Source organism: Trichosurus vulpecula, chromosome 1 (assembly GCF_011100635.1).
Source record: "Trichosurus vulpecula isolate mTriVul1 chromosome 1, mTriVul1.pri, whole genome shotgun sequence".
Classification (NCBI taxonomy): Eukaryota; Metazoa; Chordata; class Mammalia; order Diprotodontia; family Phalangeridae; genus Trichosurus; species Trichosurus vulpecula.
Genome location: NC_050573.1, coordinates 35,785,109 through 35,804,069, shown reverse-complemented (window position 1 = coordinate 35,804,069; position 18,961 = coordinate 35,785,109). Strand labels below are relative to the sequence as shown.

The window sequence follows — 18,961 nt, the reverse complement described above, 5'->3', positions numbered from 1 at the left end:
ATGCATTTGTGGTCACAGGTCCAGCTTCTCCAGGGAATACTAAACATCAGGAAAGAAACTACCATTTTCTTCAAGTTTCCAAATACCTATTTGGAAAGTAAATAAAAGCTGATTTCAAGTACGTTAGAGGTCTTCAACAAGATGCAGCAAATGTCTCGTAGGCCAAAGAGCAACAAGATTCTGCCACATGAGATTTCAACATCGTAATCCAGGGAATCTAGATTTCAAAAGCAGTAAATTTGGGAATACCTCACTGAGATGCCCAAACACTTGAATTCCATCATAGACTGTGTCCTATACAAAGATCATGATTTTAATGTTTGGTATCTTAAAACACAAGTCATTTTTTCTGTTCCCCTTTTAAAAAACAACCAGAGCTTTAAAGTTAGTGTTTGGATTAAAACCTGCTAGCTTAGGCTCTTCTTTGTGGTTTCATGAACATATCAACACCACCTGCTACTTATCAGATTTCTGAAAACACTGGGAATGGGAAGTTTGAGGGAAAACCACTCTATTTGTTGCTTGGTGGAAACAGAACATCTCCTAAGCTCAGTGCTTCACCAGAAAAGCCGAGTGCTGCTTTAGGCAGCAGGTGCAGGATCATGGGAATGCTTCAGAAAAAGGATGAATTGTTAACATGAATTGTACCTTAGTACACTGACTAGACGAGGGGACACTCCCTCGGCTGTGATTTAAAAGCAGCCAACATTCAAATTAAGAATGCTAAAAAAATGCTTCCAAGACCCTTCTCTTCTCAACCCTACCTTCACCCATTTTGAGAATGTCAACTGAAACATGATCCTTCGTTGAACAGCACACTAAGTTTTTAAGTTCAGTAAAATACAAAAAGTTGGGGCAGCTAGGTGGCGCAGTCAGTAGAGCACCGGCCCTGGAGTCAGGAGGACCTGAGTTCAAATCCGGCCTCAGACACTTGACACATGTACTAGCTGTGTGACCTTGGGCAAGTCACTTAACCCCAACTGCCCTGCCCAAAAAAAAACAAACAAAAAAAAAATTTAAAAAAAAAATACAAAAAGTTTAATATCAAGATCTTATTAAGCAGGATTAACATCAGGCCCCTGAGTCAAGTGCTTGCCTACCCAAAAATGCTTATTAAAAGATGAAAAGTGGTAAAAAGAGAATGAGCCAATTCAAGTTATTAATTTCCGTTTGAAAAGCCTGTCTTTCTGTAGATTGTTTCTGTAGTTAAGTGGCAAGTGAAGAAAAGAATGTTAATGGACATGCTTTGGGTCTTTAGAAGTTCTAAATTAGGTGATCTTTTTGTACACAGACCTCAGATTACAGAACCCTGATGATATGTTATTTTGAACAGTTATTTTCATATTATAGAAATTGACCAAGACTGCACACGATAGCACATCTGTGAAGACTTGTTTATAAATTTGCAATTTATTCCTAAACTTGAAATGAGTTAGCAGGATAGCACTGAGGGGAAAACAAACAAAAACACCTTTACTATACAAGAATGTAAAATGATGTTACAGGCTAAAAAAAAAAAAAAATTCCTTAACATACAAACTTCTGTAATGACAAATGCAGCCATTGGTAGGAAATGCTTAATCAGAACATAAATTGACATGTTTATTCTAAGGAGCTGGCAGTTTTCTATGTAGACTCATTTGTCTCCAATTATATTGAATTTAAACACTAGAAGAGCAACAATGTGGAAACTTACATTTATCAATTAGCATTTTAAACACACTCGACTAAAAGGGTAAATAATCTTCATGACCACTGCTTAGAATGCACGGTGTGCTCCGCTTACTGACACTGATCTTGTTGAAAGGGGGCAGCAGTTAAAAATAATGTCGAGGCAATGGGGCAGTATTGCTAAGAAGAGAGCAACAGGAAAACTGAAAGCTGGAAACTCTCGTCAATGGGAAGGTCCTGGCATCCTTCTACACCCCTAAACTCCCTCCCAGATTGCCAAAGGAAATGTCACAGAGAAAGTGTTTCCACATTAAACTGAGCAAGATTCCACAATTCGTAATGAAATTAAAAGAAAAAAACCAAAACAAACAAAACAAAAAAGTCCAGCCTTTGAACAGTAATGGTTTCAAATCCTGTCTGCTTACTGAAATGCTTTTGAAATAAAACCATGGGGCTGAATAGGAGGCGTTCTAGGATTTAAACACATGCACAGCTCGAACCACGTACTGACGGCAGATGGGACACTCGCTCATGCGCTTGCCACATTTGGTGCAGGTGACCATGTGGCCACATTCCAGAAGAACACAATCAATGACGGCATCCATGCAGATCCGGCAGAGGTTGTCGTCTTCTTCATCGTTGAGCTGCATCTTATCTCCATCTGAAAGACAACCAGAAGTGCAGCAGGACCACAGGAAAATGCATAGTGATCCACAGCACCCACAAGCAGATGGCCAACTAAGATCAAATCTACACATGCCTACTTGACAATTCAGCCCAACTTCAACAGCAAACTACCCAACTACCAGAACTACCCAACAAAGAAATCATGTTTACATGTCAGTACAGTTATCTGGCCTACATTCATAATCTGAGGAAAATTTAGGTCTGAACAAGGAGACAGGAATTTCGAGCACCAGACATGATGCTGAGCCAAATTTCAGGGTTCTCTTTCCACAACCATATCGTCATGGACATGGATGGCTGAAGAACCAGAATTGGAGAAAAAGAGTAACAGCCATGGAAAGCCTGGTGATGAGTGAGTCTCTACTACATCTGCTACACCAAAACAGTTCATTTCAGGAACCTAAGTTCCTGTCCAGTGTCCACATACTTCCTGCATGTTTCAGAAATAACATCACTCAGGAGAATGCTGAATGATTGCAAAATAAAAACTGCCCGAGAGGCATGAATGTAAAGTAAACCTGTGACTGTCAAGTGACAAATACAAAGTTGTCATCATCCCCAGAATTTTTGCATTTTTTTCTTGACCACACATTGTGTACTTGAAGTCACTACTTTATGGCCTAGTTCCCTATCATTTGAAGGAAGACTGATACAGTGAAAAAGACTATTAGATTTGGAGTCAGAGGACCTGGGATGATGCAAATATCCCATTTTAGGTTATTCAGTGGCTCATACTGAAAAAAATTTCAGTCACAAAATACACTTCAGGAATACCCACTGCCACCTTTAAAAAGAAATTTGAGATAATGTAAAAGATACTGGCCTGCAAAAGTGATTAATTAGATCATACCTTATTTCGAACAAATTTTATACCAACTGCCACCACCAGTTTTCCCCTTAAAAATGAAAGCCTGGAGGTAGAAGAGTTGTGGGAAAGGGGAAAAAAAAAAAAAGAAAAACAAACCTACATGATTTTTGATTTTCCTCATTTTCTTTGTATAGTCTGTTCACTCTTTCTACCAGCTCCCACTTTTCACAACAGCCAGAATAGTTGACAAAATTCCGAGCAAGGATTTCCTTCAATTGTCGGACACTCATCCCTTCGACATCTTCAAGACTTGACAGATCAGACAATGAAGCTCTCATCCGCTTTCTCGAGAGTCCAGGGGTCTACAAACACAGACAGCATCCTTTATGTCGCACTCTAGGGTAAAACTAGTGTGGCTCCAGCACTGATGGAACATGCTGCTTTCTTCCCCACCCACCAAGTCTAGCCTGCCAAAGGTAACTTGGGAGGGCTCCCTCACCTCTTCGGCATTTTCTTCATCATCTTCTGTGTTGGTTGAGGGCGTTTCACCTTGTCCCTGCGCACATAATGAATCTGATCAGGACCAAAAAGACACTTTCCTAACAAAACTCAGGCCATCATGTTAGTATCTAAAAACGACTTTTCCCACACAGTAAGGAAATAACTTCTATAAACAGCACTAGTCTCTCATGTTTTGGGTGCTTCTTGGACACAGAGAGCACCCATATGCTTCCTAGAATGATTCCATGTAAAGGGAATACTACTCCCTATAAAGTTAGCATATTCCCACATAACCTAACCAGAGTCTCGATTGAAGAGGGTCCAACAGCCATTATTTTGCAAATACCATAAGAATATTATCACAAAGAAATGGTTGCTTTAACTATAATGCCAATGCTAAAAGGAATGGTACTAGAGGAAATTTAAAAGCCCTTTCCTTTTGGGATACCCCAAAAGAAAATTCTCTTAATGTTCAAAGGCAGGGCCTTCAATTTCCATTTAGATGCATTTCCCATTCTCTAATATCCGCCCACTGAGTAACAGTAATAATAAAACCTAAATAGGGATAGGCAGAAATTAAATCTTAAAAAAACCCAACCCTCTTCCTGTTGTCTTCACATCCTACTCTTACCCTTTCAATGTAGCCACCTCTCCCAATCTGGTCCTTCTCCCCAGAGCTCTGGTCCTGTATTATTTACTACTGCCACCTGGATATTATTTTCAGGTTTTTGACATTCAAAACAACTTATCTCCCTCCCCCACCTCCTAAACCTTCTGCTCCATTCTCCCGTTACCCACACTCATAAGGAGGGTGTCATCTTTAACTCTTTCCCTCCTTACAGCCAAATGCCAATCCTGGAGATTGAATAAAGTATCTCTTGCATTCATTCCTTCTCAACTCCCACTGCAATACCCTTTTTCAGAGACCTTCCTCCCATTTCAACTGAACTCTTGTTTAACCAATCTTCCTCCCTCTAGTCCAGTTAACTTCTGCTCTGATCAATATATCCTTTCCGCTGCCAAAATAATTTTCCTGATGCACTGAATTGATCATGTTGCTTCCCCTCTGCTTACTTAAAAAATAAAAAATAGCATTAACTGCTATAGCATCAACCTTTCGTGTGAGCTTTATGTCATCATTACTCCCTTGCATTCTAACCTTCATCATTGTGTCCAGTCCCATGACAGACTTCATCCCCATTTTCTGGGATCCTTCTCTTTGACGACCTTGACACCCTTTCATAGCACTTCACTCTCTTTTGAATCAGTTACCTGTGTCTGACTTCCTCCTGAGGTTTTCCTCATAATGTCTTTGCATCTTATTTCTTGAATGACAAAATGTAACTAAGATTATGGAAGACAGTATTTAAGACAATTTTTGAGGATAGGTCAACTTCTTTTGGCCCTAGTTCTGTCACTTTAATTTACATATATAATTGATAAGCCTACTCATTCTGCTCAACCTTCTTTCCTTAAATACTGGCTTAGATGTATTCCTGTATTACCTCTCCCCCCAGTTACTGTGAATTAGTGAGGCAACACCCCCCAAAGTGCTGAATTGGTGTAAGATTTCTGTAACACTTGGCACACCTACATGTATTTAATTCCATAAACATCCATTCTGCACCATGTGCATTAATTCAACACCCCCAGAAAATGATAGAGAATGTTATTCCCATTTAAAACAGAAAAGCTGGGATACAAAGGTATAGTCACGCAATCTTAGTCCTGACACCTTCATTAGTGTTAGAAAAGGCCTCAAATTTGCAGACTAAAAATAAAAAAAATATGGAATTGTACTATTTTGCATACTTAAAGCTTTCAGTTACTTTGTTTACTACTTTATCTTAAGATAAGATCCTCAGTGGGCCCTTCCTACTCAAATAATGTATAATGAAATAATGTGAATAATCTTTATTAATGAAATAAAGTGAACTTTGTACCTAGAAGACTCACAAACCTCCAGGTACTTCTAGAAATTAGCCCAAAGTCAGCTACCTGTGAAAGTGCTGCAGGGACTGAGTTTCCTCTTTGGCTTGCGAGGTCTCCCTGCGATGAAGACACTGTTGGAGAAGGAACTGGGTATGTTGAAAAAAAAGGATGTGTAAAAAAGCCCGAAGTCTGTGACCTTGAAGAATTCAGGCTGTGCGTGTCCATGTCTTCCTCTGAGCCCAATCCATGATGGCACAGTACAAGATCAACCAAGTCTGCTTTCTCTCGGCAAGTGTCTATTGGTATATTTCGAAGAATGAGATACTGCCTCAGATCTTTGACTTTTAGTCGCATTAACTGAGGGCGCTGAAAGGCAGTTTCTTGTAACAAGTGACAAGTACAACATCTTCGGAAATTTTCTTGTATGACTGAACAGACAGAACAAAAATCCTTCTTGCAGTCACAACATACATGCTAAAGAAGATAGACAGAAAAGAAACCACTTAATTACGGATGCCTGACTGTCAGCTCCTTTAGTCCTTGCTTGTTTTTCTTGCATTAGCAGTTCTTAATATACTACATGGCATTGTCATGAAGCACTCTATGTCACTGACCCATTTTCACAGGTCTTTAGATGATAAGGGGGTTAGCAACACTTGAAAACAAAACTGTTGAAACGATCTGGGTTCACAGAAGTCCAATAAAGACACTTTCAGAAAACCACACAAGCCTGTGTTAATGAATTAAAACCTTTCCACCCCCTAGCACAAACATATAATTAGCTGAAAGCACAGCTGACACCACCAAGTGGAGAAAGAACAGTGAGAAACTTTTATCCTGGGTCTTTTCATAGAACATTTATTCCCAGTTAAAGAAAGATGTGAACACCAGGACACAACGAGAGTGAATAAAGAAGAAAGGCAACTGATCCTTCAAGGTTAATCCTAGGAAACAGCGAACCCTGCTAATACAATAATCTGTACCTTAATCACTCTCAAAGCTATTTCTACATCCGAGTTTAGAGAGATGGTAGTTAAAGAAATGCAATCATTTATTTCTGTTTGTTGCAGTGTCTCTACAAGCTATTAATATTTCTTAAAAGAAAAAAAATTAAGATATGAACTGCTAAGAGAATGCAAGACAACCTGGGAATGTGAGGACCCTCAAAAAGAACATTTAAAGTTACTTTGCAATATGAAAATGTTCTGAAATTAGAACAGCAGCTAGTTCTTTATTTTGACTCATTTAATACTTAATACCAATGGATAATTTTGAAAAATTGAGATGAGAATAGTATAACAACTTGACAATTTGGGGAAATGCTCAAACCTTTCAAGTAAGGGCAGAGGCATTTGGTACAATTAGATCAACCACAAATCTCTATGAAAACAATTCATTCTTCCTTAGACAAAGGCTGCAGTGTAACAGCTTAAGCCTCATGATTCCTGGCTATCAGTGAAAGCTGTGAAAGTCAAAGAGGCCACTTTCAGGAGTGGTTTAAGTTGGTATCTGCCTCAGTTTACCTATACAATGAAAGTGCCAAAGGGTACTTCTTCAAAAAATCCCTAAAGACTCTTTAGATTAAAGCAGCCATAAATACAAATCAACATACACATAGAATCACTGAATATTAGAGCTAGAAGGAATCGCGCTAAACTGTTAATGTTCAAAATTTGCTTTTAGAATTGAACACTGGCAACTGGAAACAGAAAAGTGAGAAGTTTCAGCAAAGCACTCCTTTATATACACACACAACTGACATAAACCTTCAAATTCTAAAAGCAAGCTTTATCTTGTAAGCCACCAGAACAAAATAGTAAATGTAAGTAACCCCTTCTGGTTCTGAGGACTTTACTAAACAAAAAGGTAAAAAGCATAAAGTAGTTCACAGTTTCACCTAAAGGAATTTGCCTGTTACCTGATTTAAGATATCAAAGACTGATATTTTTAAAAATAAATAAAACTTACCTTTTTTCTAAAAACTGAAAATGAAAGTCCACAGGCTTTGCAAACTATATTAGCTCCTCCTGTAGCTGCTGGTGGGTATGTGGAAAAGTCAGTGTTTGGTGCAAATCTGAATGGGCCGGTACCTCCCCCAAAGCCAGACTGTTGTCCTCTCACCGCTCCAGTCCCCATGACTTCATTCAGCAACCCACAGCACGAAGCCCACATAGATGTGGCACCCGCCTGAAAGAAACCACCAGACAATCAGTAAATTCATTTCAAAGTACAGTAAGCCTCAGATATTTGGACACCTGTCTGGAAATAAAATGATTAGGAATTAGCTGAGAGTTTAATAACCCTTTAAGTGCCAAGATTTCTCATTTTATGAATAGAAAGCTTCCTAAAATGTATTACATTTTTTTTTTACCATTTTAAAGAATAAACATAATACAAATTTTCCTTAAAGTTGTAAGGTTATCATTATGATTATTTTATTTGCTCAAATAGGGTTAAGACCACTTACCTTGATATGGGGGGGGGCACTTCTTAGCTGCTATGTGCCAGCACTTAGCAGCCCCCCGCAATTCCAGTTCTTGCCCTGCCTTAGCAATTTGTCATCTGGCTTAGAATCCAGATAACAAAGCTTTTTAGAACTGTGTGCAGAATAAGAGCTAACTGAGCAAGAGCCTGAAGGTCTTGCACGTTAGTACATGTAGGCTTTGTGACATTTAGCTGTTCAGAGGTGGTTTTTGGCCGCATTACCTGGTAAGACTGCCAGATAATTGAGTTCTTAATGTAGTTACATGTAGCATCTGAACCAAACAGTTTCTCCTATCTGAATCTGCAATTAAATATTAACTCTTAGGTATTTGTAAAAGTCTAATTTAGAGAGTCTATCCAAAGATGACTCTCTATTTTTAGTTCTTGCTGATACTTGGAAGTCACAGGTCAACAGCATGGTGAAAAGGCATGGGAAACTAACCACAGCCCCAGGTTCTGAAGCTACTTCTGAGACCTCCAAATTACAGGACAGCATCTGGGATTAACTGCTGATCTGTGTTAGGAAGCACTTGCTGTACACAATCTCATGTGATCTTTACAACTTCACCACAGATCATCCAGGTAGTGCTGTTTCAGGATGAGGATACAGAAGTACAGAGAGATTCAGCACCTTTCACAAGGATGCCCGGGGCTCAGACCTCGGATGTGTTATCTCTAAATCCACTCTTTCCTCTATGCAGTGCTGCCTCTGGGTCCTGGGATGATTTCAAAAGCAGGGGCTGCTGCTTCCTTTGTAGCTCCATCACTTAATACAATGCCTGACACGTAGTAGGTGCTTAATAAATTCTTATTGACAATACAGAAAGTGTTTATATAAATAATAGTGATATCAACACCTAAATATTTCAGGACTGTGAAGCCCAAAGAAGATAACTGTAAAGCACTTACCACGGTGAAAGCACATAGTAGGCTCTCAATAAATGTTTATTGAATTGAATTTTAAGAGAGATTGCTTAGTGGCACAGCGATAGAGCGCTGGAGCTGGAGTCACAAAGACCTGAATTTAAATGTGGCCTCAGACACTTATAGCTTGTTTGACCCTGGGCAAATCACTTAACCTGCCTGCCTCAGTTTCCCCATCTGTAAAACATGGATAATAATAGCACCCATCTCCTGGGTTTGTTGTGAAGTTTAGTTACCTCAAAGCATTATGCAAGTGCTAGACATATAAAAGAATATTACTGTGGGATCTATAAGTGTTTAAGCAAATTAGATATATTAAATTAGAATTTAAAAACATAATATGGGGGTGATTTTCCTGACAAAGTGTCCTATATTTCCCAGACGATTCCCTATAAGGTTTAGCCTAGAGAAAACTTAGCGGGGGGTGGAGATCTTAAGCCTATTTTTAAGCATTTGAAGGGCTGTCTCAGTTTGGCCCTACAGAATAACCCTAAGAGCAATGGGGAGGGTAGAAGCTGTGGAAGCAAATTTAGGCTTCATGCCCAAGAAATAGATATCCAAGAGGAGGGCTGGACGCCTCAGGAAGAAGTGAGTTTCTTATTGCTATGCCTTTTCAGATATAGTAAGCTTCTCTAGTACTTTTGAGAAAAGACTTATTTTCTTAAAAAACTATGCACACTCTTTTAAGTATATGTCTACTGTATATAGTTACAGGCATACAGGCATTCTATCCCCTCTCTCCCCAAGAATCTCAAAGTAATGCAGTCTCTGAAACTTTCCAGTTTGGGCAGACTTTCCTGTCCACTTAGCCTCTAGAGAGCTAAAATTAATCTTGTATTTCCTATGTGATTAGCTTGCTGCATCAAAGTTCTTTGAAAGTGGGCACTATTACTTTTTTTTTTTTAAACAAAACACCTAGAACAGAAGTTCTTAAATCTTTTTTGTATCATGGATCTCATTTGTCTGACGAAACCTCAGAATGCTTTTAAATGCATAGGTTTACAAGGAAACCAATTATCTTAAAAGTTATCAAAATAGTTTTGGATTTTTTTTTATACACACACAAGTTCACAGACCCCTGTGGTTAAGAACCTCTGATCAATGGGCAGCTAGGTGGCACAGTGAGTGGAAAACTGGCCCTGGGGTCAGGAAGACCTGAGTTCAAAACCCACCTCAGACACTTAGCACACTTACTGGCTGTGTGACCTTGGGCAAGTCACTTAACCCCAATTGCCCTGCCTTCTCCCCTCCCTCAAATTTAAAAAAAAAAAAAAAAAAAGAACCTCTGATCGATAGCATAATGGGCTATATAGAAGAAATTCTAGGCATTTTCCGCTGGAAAGGACTTCAGAGATCTAGTCCAGCCTCTTTTTTAAAGATGAGGAAATTTCATAAAGTCCAGAGTTTAAATGATTTGCAGAAAGTCATATGGGAAGTTTTAGAGGTGAGATATATAAACCCAGCTGTGACTCAACATTGGTGTTCTTCACAATTCCTTTGCCTAGTAAGGAGCAAAGGTTGAATAGGAACAAAGATTAAGTACCAAAAGGAAACTCCTGGTAATTGTTCCTGCCTTGATGCAATATTCTTAATGATTCAGGGACACTGGTACATCCTACTGACCTTTGGAAACAGTCAAAGAGTATATTCTGCTTGCTCTGTCTGAGGTGTGACCTAGGGACGGAAGCATACAAAACTCAATCCATTTCCTCTTTTAGAGAAAGAGAAAGTTTTTTTTTTTCCTCTTGGCCCCAGGTTCTTTTGGACTACAGAGAAATCTAATAGTACTTAATCAAGATCCAAGGAAGTAGTGCCCTAACCTTGATCTCACTGTCAAAACTCAGTCCCTGAAGTGAATCACACGAACTGGAAGGAGTCTTAGAGGCCATCAAATCTACCCCCAATTTTACAGATAAGGAAACTGAGACATGGAGAAGTCCAATGACTCGTCCAGGGTCGCACAGCTAGTGTCTGTGGCAGGATTAGGTGATCAAGTCTTCCAGACTGCAAGGCCCAGGGCTCTAGCGAACCACCTAGCACATATGCCTAACACATAACAGACTCATAATAAATGCTCGCTGAATGGTTAAAGCTGGTGAACCTCTTGTGGAGGATGTAGAGGAGAACATGGACAAGAATCCCACAGGATGACAAAGTATGGATGAGAGGTACTCTACGGCATCACTGGAAAAAGTGGCCATGTTAAATTAGAGCACTAATCCACTGGAGTACCTGAAAATACTGCATTTGGAAGCTACAAGGCAGACCACAGAATTTCAGTTGGAAAGGACTATCAAGTCCCATTCACCACCTAAACAAGTTTTACAAAAACATTGCTAGCAAGTAGTCATCCAGCCTTTGTTTAAAGACTTTTTAAATGACGTGAACTCACAAGCTATCAACGGAGCCCATTCTATTTTGGAACTAAGTAGTCAAGTTAATTTACCTATTTAAAAAAAAGGTTTTTTTTTTTTAATCGCCTCTTCCGAAGTATTACTTCCAATTTTGGCTTCCAATAAGTACAACAAAGACCTTTAAAAAATTAGGAAAGGCTTCAAAGAATATTGCCTTTTGAGATTAGCACAGCTACATATTTTGTTGGTCTTTCTCCTCCTAGATGATGGGAGTCTAGATACAACCTCATAGAGTGAAACCACAGTAGCCCATATGCTAAACCAGAACCTTGAGATAAAATGTTAAAAAAGCTCTATTAGATCTTGTAGTGAGAATCAAACTACTTGCCCCTGGAACTGGAACTATATTACTGTTTAATTTTATGTGGAAAAAGCTAAACAATTTGCATGCTGGAGGAAAGGCCCATTGTAGCCCTTTTTTCCAAGACTACACTGCAAGCTCTCTAGCTTCTAACCTTTCTCACTTTAAAGTAATTCTTTAGAAAAAATTTTAGATTAAAGTAATTCTTCAGGTAGCCTCAAATCAGACTGTCTCATATCATTATCTTTGCCCTGAACAAAAATGTATTCCACAGCAAGGGCAACAACAGAGGCTTTTTCTGAGAGAGACAGAAAGAGCCAGTCAGATAGCTTTGAATTTTAAATTTTGTTTATGGGAACAAGATCTAATGTGACTTTATAATCTTGCATAAAGGATATTTCAAAAGTTTTTTTTTAAAAAGAGTTTTAAAATGTTTTTAAATACAGTCCTAATGTCACTAGAGCAGGGGTTCTTAAAACCTTGGACCACTCCCTTTTCAGAATAATGTTCTTATGCATAAAACTGTTAATTTAAATGTATAAAATATATTGGGTCACAAAGGAAACCAATTATAATTTAACAAAGATGTAATATTTCTCCCATTCAAGTTCACAGACCCCTTCAAATCTACAAACCCTTTGTGGGGTTCCACAGAGCCCAACATTAAAAACCCATGCCCTAGAGAGTGTGTTTAAAGGTGCTTTATAAACCCTTTTAGTGATCGCACCATAAACACTACTAAACTCAAAGGAAATGGGGAAAACCGGTTTGTTCTGTTGTTGTTGCAGGAAATTAAATGGTAGTATGAAACAACAGAAGGAAGTTGCAGTTTGTATCTGTGACCAAATCCAGTATATTTACAACCTAAGACCACATTTGGAAAGTTACTTAACTGGCTCCAAACTCAATTAAGAATTAGGCACACTAACATTTTATGTGATAGTTTTAATGAGGAAAAGAGGTCTTGAATGACTTATGAATTTGAATATTCAGAAACAGAAAGAAACTTCAGAATTTGAATGTTTTAACACCATCAGTTTATACGGGAAAAGGAAGGACTATAGGAATCTCTGTGTCATCCAAACTCAGTGCTCCAAAATGCAAATCCAATGCTGTTAACAAAATGAGAAATTCTAAATTTCAGCATTGATACGAATTAAATATTATTTATAGGAGAGAGGGAAAGATTTCAAATTAGTTACCTTCCTCAGAGCATTTACTAAAAATGAACAAAGAAGAATATAAAGATGGTAACTAATATTTTGCCCCTAACTAGGGACACCTGAGGAAACTACCCTAAGTATAAGGATTTATTTTTAAAAGCTATTGTTAGTAGGTGGAGAAATTCCAAAAATTCATTATCTTTTGTGTCTGTCATATACAGAACCCAGCCCATATTGAACTCAAACCAAAACATCCTACTAGTATAAGAGAAACAAGTATCCAATGCATACATACTTAGTGCTTAATAAATGCTATTTCATTCAACAAATTCTAGACTCAAAATGTTTTTCCAAAACGTCATTTGGAAATGAAAATTGCTACACAGACATTAGTGTTAAAAACTTAATGAATTTTCACACAGGATATCTGATCAGATATTCAACATTATTTGCACTATAGTAGAGATTGTCTCAAAAGATATCCTGCAAAATTTTGAGTGCTATGTTACTGCAGATAATAGAAAATGAGTAATTTTAAGGTAACTTTTACTTACCCAGAATAATATTCACAAAACAAACTTGCCAGTCACACAGACACACTAACTTCAAAACACATCAGACCTTGCACTAGGTAAAGAATTCAAGAAAAATAGCTGCTGAGAAACTGAATAGGTGATTCACCCCCATTCTGCCACACTATTGTCAGATTAATCTGTATGGTATTCTTCGCTGAAGAATTATGGAACACTGATTGTTACCTATAAATGTCTTCTGAAAACTGCCAGTGAGGAAGAACCCATTTTCACCTAAGACAGTTTTATCTTAACCCTGGTCACAGATAAATATACAGATGTAGCATGAGAAGGCACCTCAGAGGCCAACACCCTCATTTCATATGAAATAGAGGCCCAGGGAAGTGAGTTACCTGCCTGCACAAGGTCACACTGGGACTAGGTTGCACAGTCAAGATTTAAACTTAGGTATTAAGACTACACTTCCAAGGTCTTTCCATTTTGCCATTCTGTCTCCTTGTTATATTTGAGAAGCAGTACAGCCTTGGAAGTGGCAGATGTTTGGTTTAAATCTTGCCTCTGATAGGTAATTAAGGAGCATGAACAAGCAAGTGACACTACTCTAAAACTCTTAAGTTACAAATGATTGTCCATCTGTCTGGCTGGGAGCTTCCACAAGGATGAAATCAGAAATCTAGTGGATATACATAACAGATGCAGTTTGGGTCAGAACCACCATGACCATTGAAGAATAGATATAAGAGTTAAGATTAATTAACATGGGAAGATAAACAGCTGTCCTTCAATTTAAGGATATTAAAATTATTTGATTTTAAGACAGTAAAGACTAAAAGTATATGGAAAGAGGAAGACATATTTTGGAGGGCTGTGGGAAAAGAGGCACACCAATGAATTGTTGGTGGCCCAGTGAACTGGTCCAACCATTCCCGAAAACAATTTGGAAGTATACTCCAAAAGTTACTAAACTGCACATACTAGATTCATGTAGAGTATGACTCAACTACACCAGTACTAGGCCTTTACTCCAAAAAGATCAAAGAAAGAGCAAAAACACCAATATGTACAAAAATATTTATAATTACATCGGCTGCAGCTTTTTTCATAGCCTTCCCCCTCCCTTGTAAATTAAGCAGGTGCCCACATTTTGGAAAATGGCTAAACACACATTGGCAAATGAATCTAACAGACTGTTGTGTGATAAGACATGACAAAATGGACAGTTTCAGAGAAAACTAGGAATGCTTTTATGATCTAATGTCAAGTGAAGTTAAGGAGACTAGGACAATTTATACAATTACAACATTATAAAGAAAAATACCATGGAAAGACTTTAGAACTCTGATGAATGCAGTGATAAAGCACAAGTCCAGAGGAATGAAGATACATCATGAGACCCACACCTCCTGCTAGAGATGATGGACTCAAAAATCTAGAATGAAATATGTGTATCTGAACACTGCTAATGTGGTTATATGTTTTTACTGGACTATGCATATTTGTTGTAGGAGTTCTAATTTTTGGTGTTTTAAAAAATTGTTCAATGGGGAGGGGAGAGGAAAAGATAATGCTCTTAAAAATTAAAATAAAATAAAAAACACTAAAAGCAGTCATTTCCAGGGCAAAGTTGCAATGTGTTTAGCCCAGTAATTAAAAATTCATTTTAATTTCATTTAAATGAACACTTATTTGGGTGAATGCCCACATGTTATAATTCCTGTAGTTAGTACTACTGAAAGCAGAACAAGAATGCTCCCAAACTGATTATCATCACCCGTCACCAGCGATTCATAAATAACAAATCAAGCAATTCAACAAAACAGTTGTCATTCTACATACAGTAAACTGGTCTAAGACTTCTATCCTGAAAAAGCCAGTTTCACAAAAACTAAAATGTAAAGAAACTTTATCATAATCACCAGTTGGAAAGTTTAGGATTAGCCAGAATTTTGTACTCTAGTTTTTTTTGTTGGTCAGAGTGCAAAGTTAAAGGATGGAAGTATTTAACCTGCTTTTGGAGAGTATTTAGTTAGCACGTTTGGATTACAATATTAAGAAAAGTTATTAGTAGGAAAAAAAGAGCTACTTTAATTCACTTTTCAGGTGAAGTGCTAAAAAAAAAAAGGATTTAAGAAAAAAAATAAACACCAGAATTTCCTTAAAGAAACCCCCAATCTTCCTATACTTTTTAGAAGTTTTATGAGATACATGGTTAAAATCAGTTGAGTGCTCTAACTTAAATGTTACGTTCTCTCTGCTTCGCTGTTGCCAAATCCCAATATTTTCGTAATATATTGGCACGAAATACGCAAAACTGTGGCATTTGGGAACAGTGTCAGACGTTCACTCAAATGCTTTCTGCTTCTAAAATCCCACCTCACAGAAAATTTCCTTCCACTTCAATTCCCAGTCGCTTTCTGATAAATGCCCCTGAATAGCTCTAAATCTTCCGGATTTCACTGCTTCAGAAGCTCAAGGTCCGAGTCGGCTCGCCGAGCCCTCCCCACTTCACCCTTGGCTGATGCTCGGAAGTGAATGGCACCAATTTAAAGGGACAGAGAGAAGTGGATTTTCTCGGGCTTCCAACATGCCGGGTGCAGGCTGTGGACGAGGGTCCAGTTTCACCCACTGCTGGGAAGATTCTAACTGAGGCTGTTGATGAACTAAGTTCACTAAACTGGAAAACAAACACAGCCGCAGTTTACGGTCACGGGACGCTGCCCCTCCACTTTACATCCCGGGTCTTCGCTGACCTCCGAGATCGCACCTTTTCTCAGCCTGAGCCCGGGGAAGCAGGAGACGGTGGGCGTGGGGGCGACAGCCCCGGCTCCCCAGGCGAGCTTACGAGATGCTAAGCGCCGGGGCCATGGCTCCCGGGCTGCCCCGGCCCCCTCGCCCACCCCACCGCCGGCAGGCCACCCTCGGGGGTCCCGTAGGAGCGCGGGCTTCGAGCTCACTGGGTCCGACCCCCCGCGGCCGGCGGGGCCCAGGAGGGAGGCGCGCGCCCAAGGCCGGCCGGCGGCGCCTCTCCGGCCGCCAGGGAGGGCTGAGGGGCTCGGCCGGGGCGGGAAGAGGATCTTCCGAGAGGGCCGGGTCACTCTTCCAGCGCCCGCCCCCCGCGAGCCCAAGGCGAGCCGCGGAAGGCGGGACGGCCGGGGGACTTTGAGAGACCCGCGAGGGGGTGGTCGGCGCCGCCGGCCCCGGTCCCGCCCCCCCCAACCCCCCAGGAGGGAGTCCTCTCACCTTCATGGCCGCAACCGCCTCTCCTCGGTCGGCTCTACGGGAGAACTCAGCACCATAGCAGCCCCCGCCAGTCACCGACCTCCCGTCCTCACAGGGCCAGGGAGACGGCGACCGCAACTGCTCCAGCCACAGCTCGGCCGCCTCCCGGTCCGCGAGCCGCTCGGTTGTCTACGGAGGAAGCGGCGGCGGCGTCGCCACGTAAGGGGCGTGGGGGTACGTAGGCGAGGACGGGAAAAGACGAGGGGGAGGGGGAGCGAGGGGCGAGCGGCGGCCGAGGCGGCCAATCCAGGGCGAGAGCCCGAAGGGAACCGGCCTTGAGAGCCAATCAAGCGTAGGCAAAGGGGAGGGTCCGCAGCCAGGCCGGGGGTATGAGCTGGGCGGGGGGAGCGGACTTCACCAGTAAGGAACAAGAAGAGCTCCTTAGTCATCTTTCTGCCTAGGAAAGGGCCGCCCCTCCCTCCCAGAGCGGGGGTGATGACGTCACCGGGGGAGGAGGAGGGGAAAGGAGAGGCGCGAAAGGCAGAGGGGAATTCAAAACGGCTCTAACGGTCCTAACTGCCCCTCGCGGGGCGCGCGCACGTGCACGCGCCCCACCTAAGGCCCAGGCTCCTCTTCGCCCGATCGACGCCCCTCCGGGCTCTAGGAGCACACGAGTGGGTCGGGAGGGTCAGGAGGGCAGAGGTTCCTAGAAGACCCGGGGTGACTCATTTGGGGCTCCCTTCCGCCAGGGCCTGGCACACCAGAGGTGCTTAATAAATGCTCGGACTGGGATCTTCTCGGGGAGCCCGGAGAACCCCCATTACGTAAGGCGCTGAAGAAGCGCCGGCAGTGTGCAGGCCCTGGCGACCCCGCTCCCCCCCACCCCCCACTCCCCGCGGGGCGGGGCTGGCTCCTCGCAGCCTCCATTAAAGCCCAGCAAAGTTTGGGGAAAAACGAAACCGAAAAACTTGTTGCTGATCAAAGCGACCCCCCACCGCGGCTCCCATGGGTTTGCAGAGGAAGTGACACGTGGGGTCTTGGGCGGATTTGAACCCCGCTCCTCGGCCCCCAGGGAGGTGCATTAAGCTCAGGGCACACGCCAGGGCCAGGCCAAGCTCCGGGCTCTCAGCCAGGCTGGCAGCCCACGCGTGCACTGTGAGGGGGCTGCACGAAACGGCCACTGCGAGTCCCTTCCACCGTGGGACTTCTAAGCCCACACAGTTCTGTGACCAAGGCCCATTGTGACACGGGGGGCTCGGGCCACGGTACCTGCATTCTAAGAGGGCCCCAAGCCGCCGCCATCTCTCTGCCCAAGCCCCTCCCCCATACCGTCTATAGGGCTCAGAAACAAAGATAAAACTCTGCAATGGAGAGTAAAGGCCCACAGAGGGCCCGTCATTGTTCTGATGGTCCAAATGACTCACCATTACTTAATTCTGGCGCACCCTGGAGAATCACTCCCCTAAAACCCATCAATCCATTTTGATCGGCTCCCTCTTATAAGGATTCTCCTTCTTACTTGGTTAAAGGTGGCTTCTCTTACTGAATTAACCCAAGGGGCTCTCAGTCTGACCGCATCCTAATGCCTCCTGTGTTCCAGGCCCCTGACAAAATGCATACAGGAACAATGGTTAGAGGGAAGCCACCGTGGAGGGCCCGGAAAGGCTTCCTGTGGAAGGCAGGATTTTAGCTGGGATTTAAAGGATGCCAGGGGGGGTCAGCAGTGGAGCAGAGAAGGGAAGAGTTCCAGGCATGGGAGAGAGCCGCGCATGCAACAACAGCAAGGCCAGGGGTTGGGAGTAGGTGTAAGAGGGGGGTGGGTTATGAGGGGCTTTGAATCCAAACACAGCATTCCGCAGTTGATCCTGGAGGCCACAGGGAACCATGGAGTTTACTGTGTAGGAGCATGAGGGGTGAATGGAGGATGTACTGGTCTTTAGGGATAGTGGTAGCCTAGATTACAATAAGCCAATTAGGAAAAGGGAAGATTTTCGGGGGGAAGTTAATGAGTTCACTTTGGGACATGCTGAGTTTCAAGGTATCTACAGGATATCCAGATGCAGATGTCCAATAGGCCATTGGAGATGTGAGAATCATGTGCCAACAGATGGTAATTCAGTCCATGGGAACTGATGAGATCAGCAAATGAAGTAGAGAGAGAAGAGAGCCCAGGCCAGAGCCTGGGGAACCTACCATTAGCAGCTGTGACCTGCATGGAGACCCAAAGGAGCCTGAGAAGGCAGGAAGAGAACCAGGAGAGGACAGCTTCATGAAAACCCAGAGAGAAGAGAGCAGCCTGGAGAAGGGGGATTAATGGTGTTGAA

At 41.8% G+C, this 18,961-nt stretch overlaps 1 protein-coding gene across 1 annotated transcript; it reads right to left on the bottom strand.

Moving 5' to 3' along the window:
* Nucleotides 1-1,380: 1,380 nt before the first annotated feature.
* On the bottom strand, nt 1,381-16,865 carry RNF34 (ring finger protein 34). The gene is made up of 6 exons (XM_036741102.1): nt 16,659-16,865; nt 7,568-7,786; nt 5,666-6,073; nt 3,666-3,722; nt 3,327-3,528; nt 1,381-2,332 (listed from the first exon to the last, which is right to left on the bottom strand). The coding sequence occupies exons 1-6, from the start codon at nt 16,662-16,664 to the stop codon at nt 2,142-2,144; spliced, it is 1,083 nt and encodes a 360-aa protein (XP_036596997.1). The 5' UTR covers nt 16,665-16,865; the 3' UTR covers nt 1,381-2,141.
* Between the last annotated feature and the right edge of the window lie 2,096 nt (nt 16,866-18,961).

Coding starts and splice junctions, on each gene's coding strand:
- RNF34 (XM_036741102.1), bottom strand. Junction 3,529..3,665: donor ATGAAGAAAATGCCGAAGAG/GTGAGGGAGCCC, acceptor CTGTGTTTGTAG/ACCCCTGGACTCTCGAGAAA. Junction 2,333..3,326: donor TGAGGAAAATCAAAAATCAT/GTAGGTTTGTTT, acceptor GTTGTCTTTCAG/ATGGAGATAAGATGCAGCTC.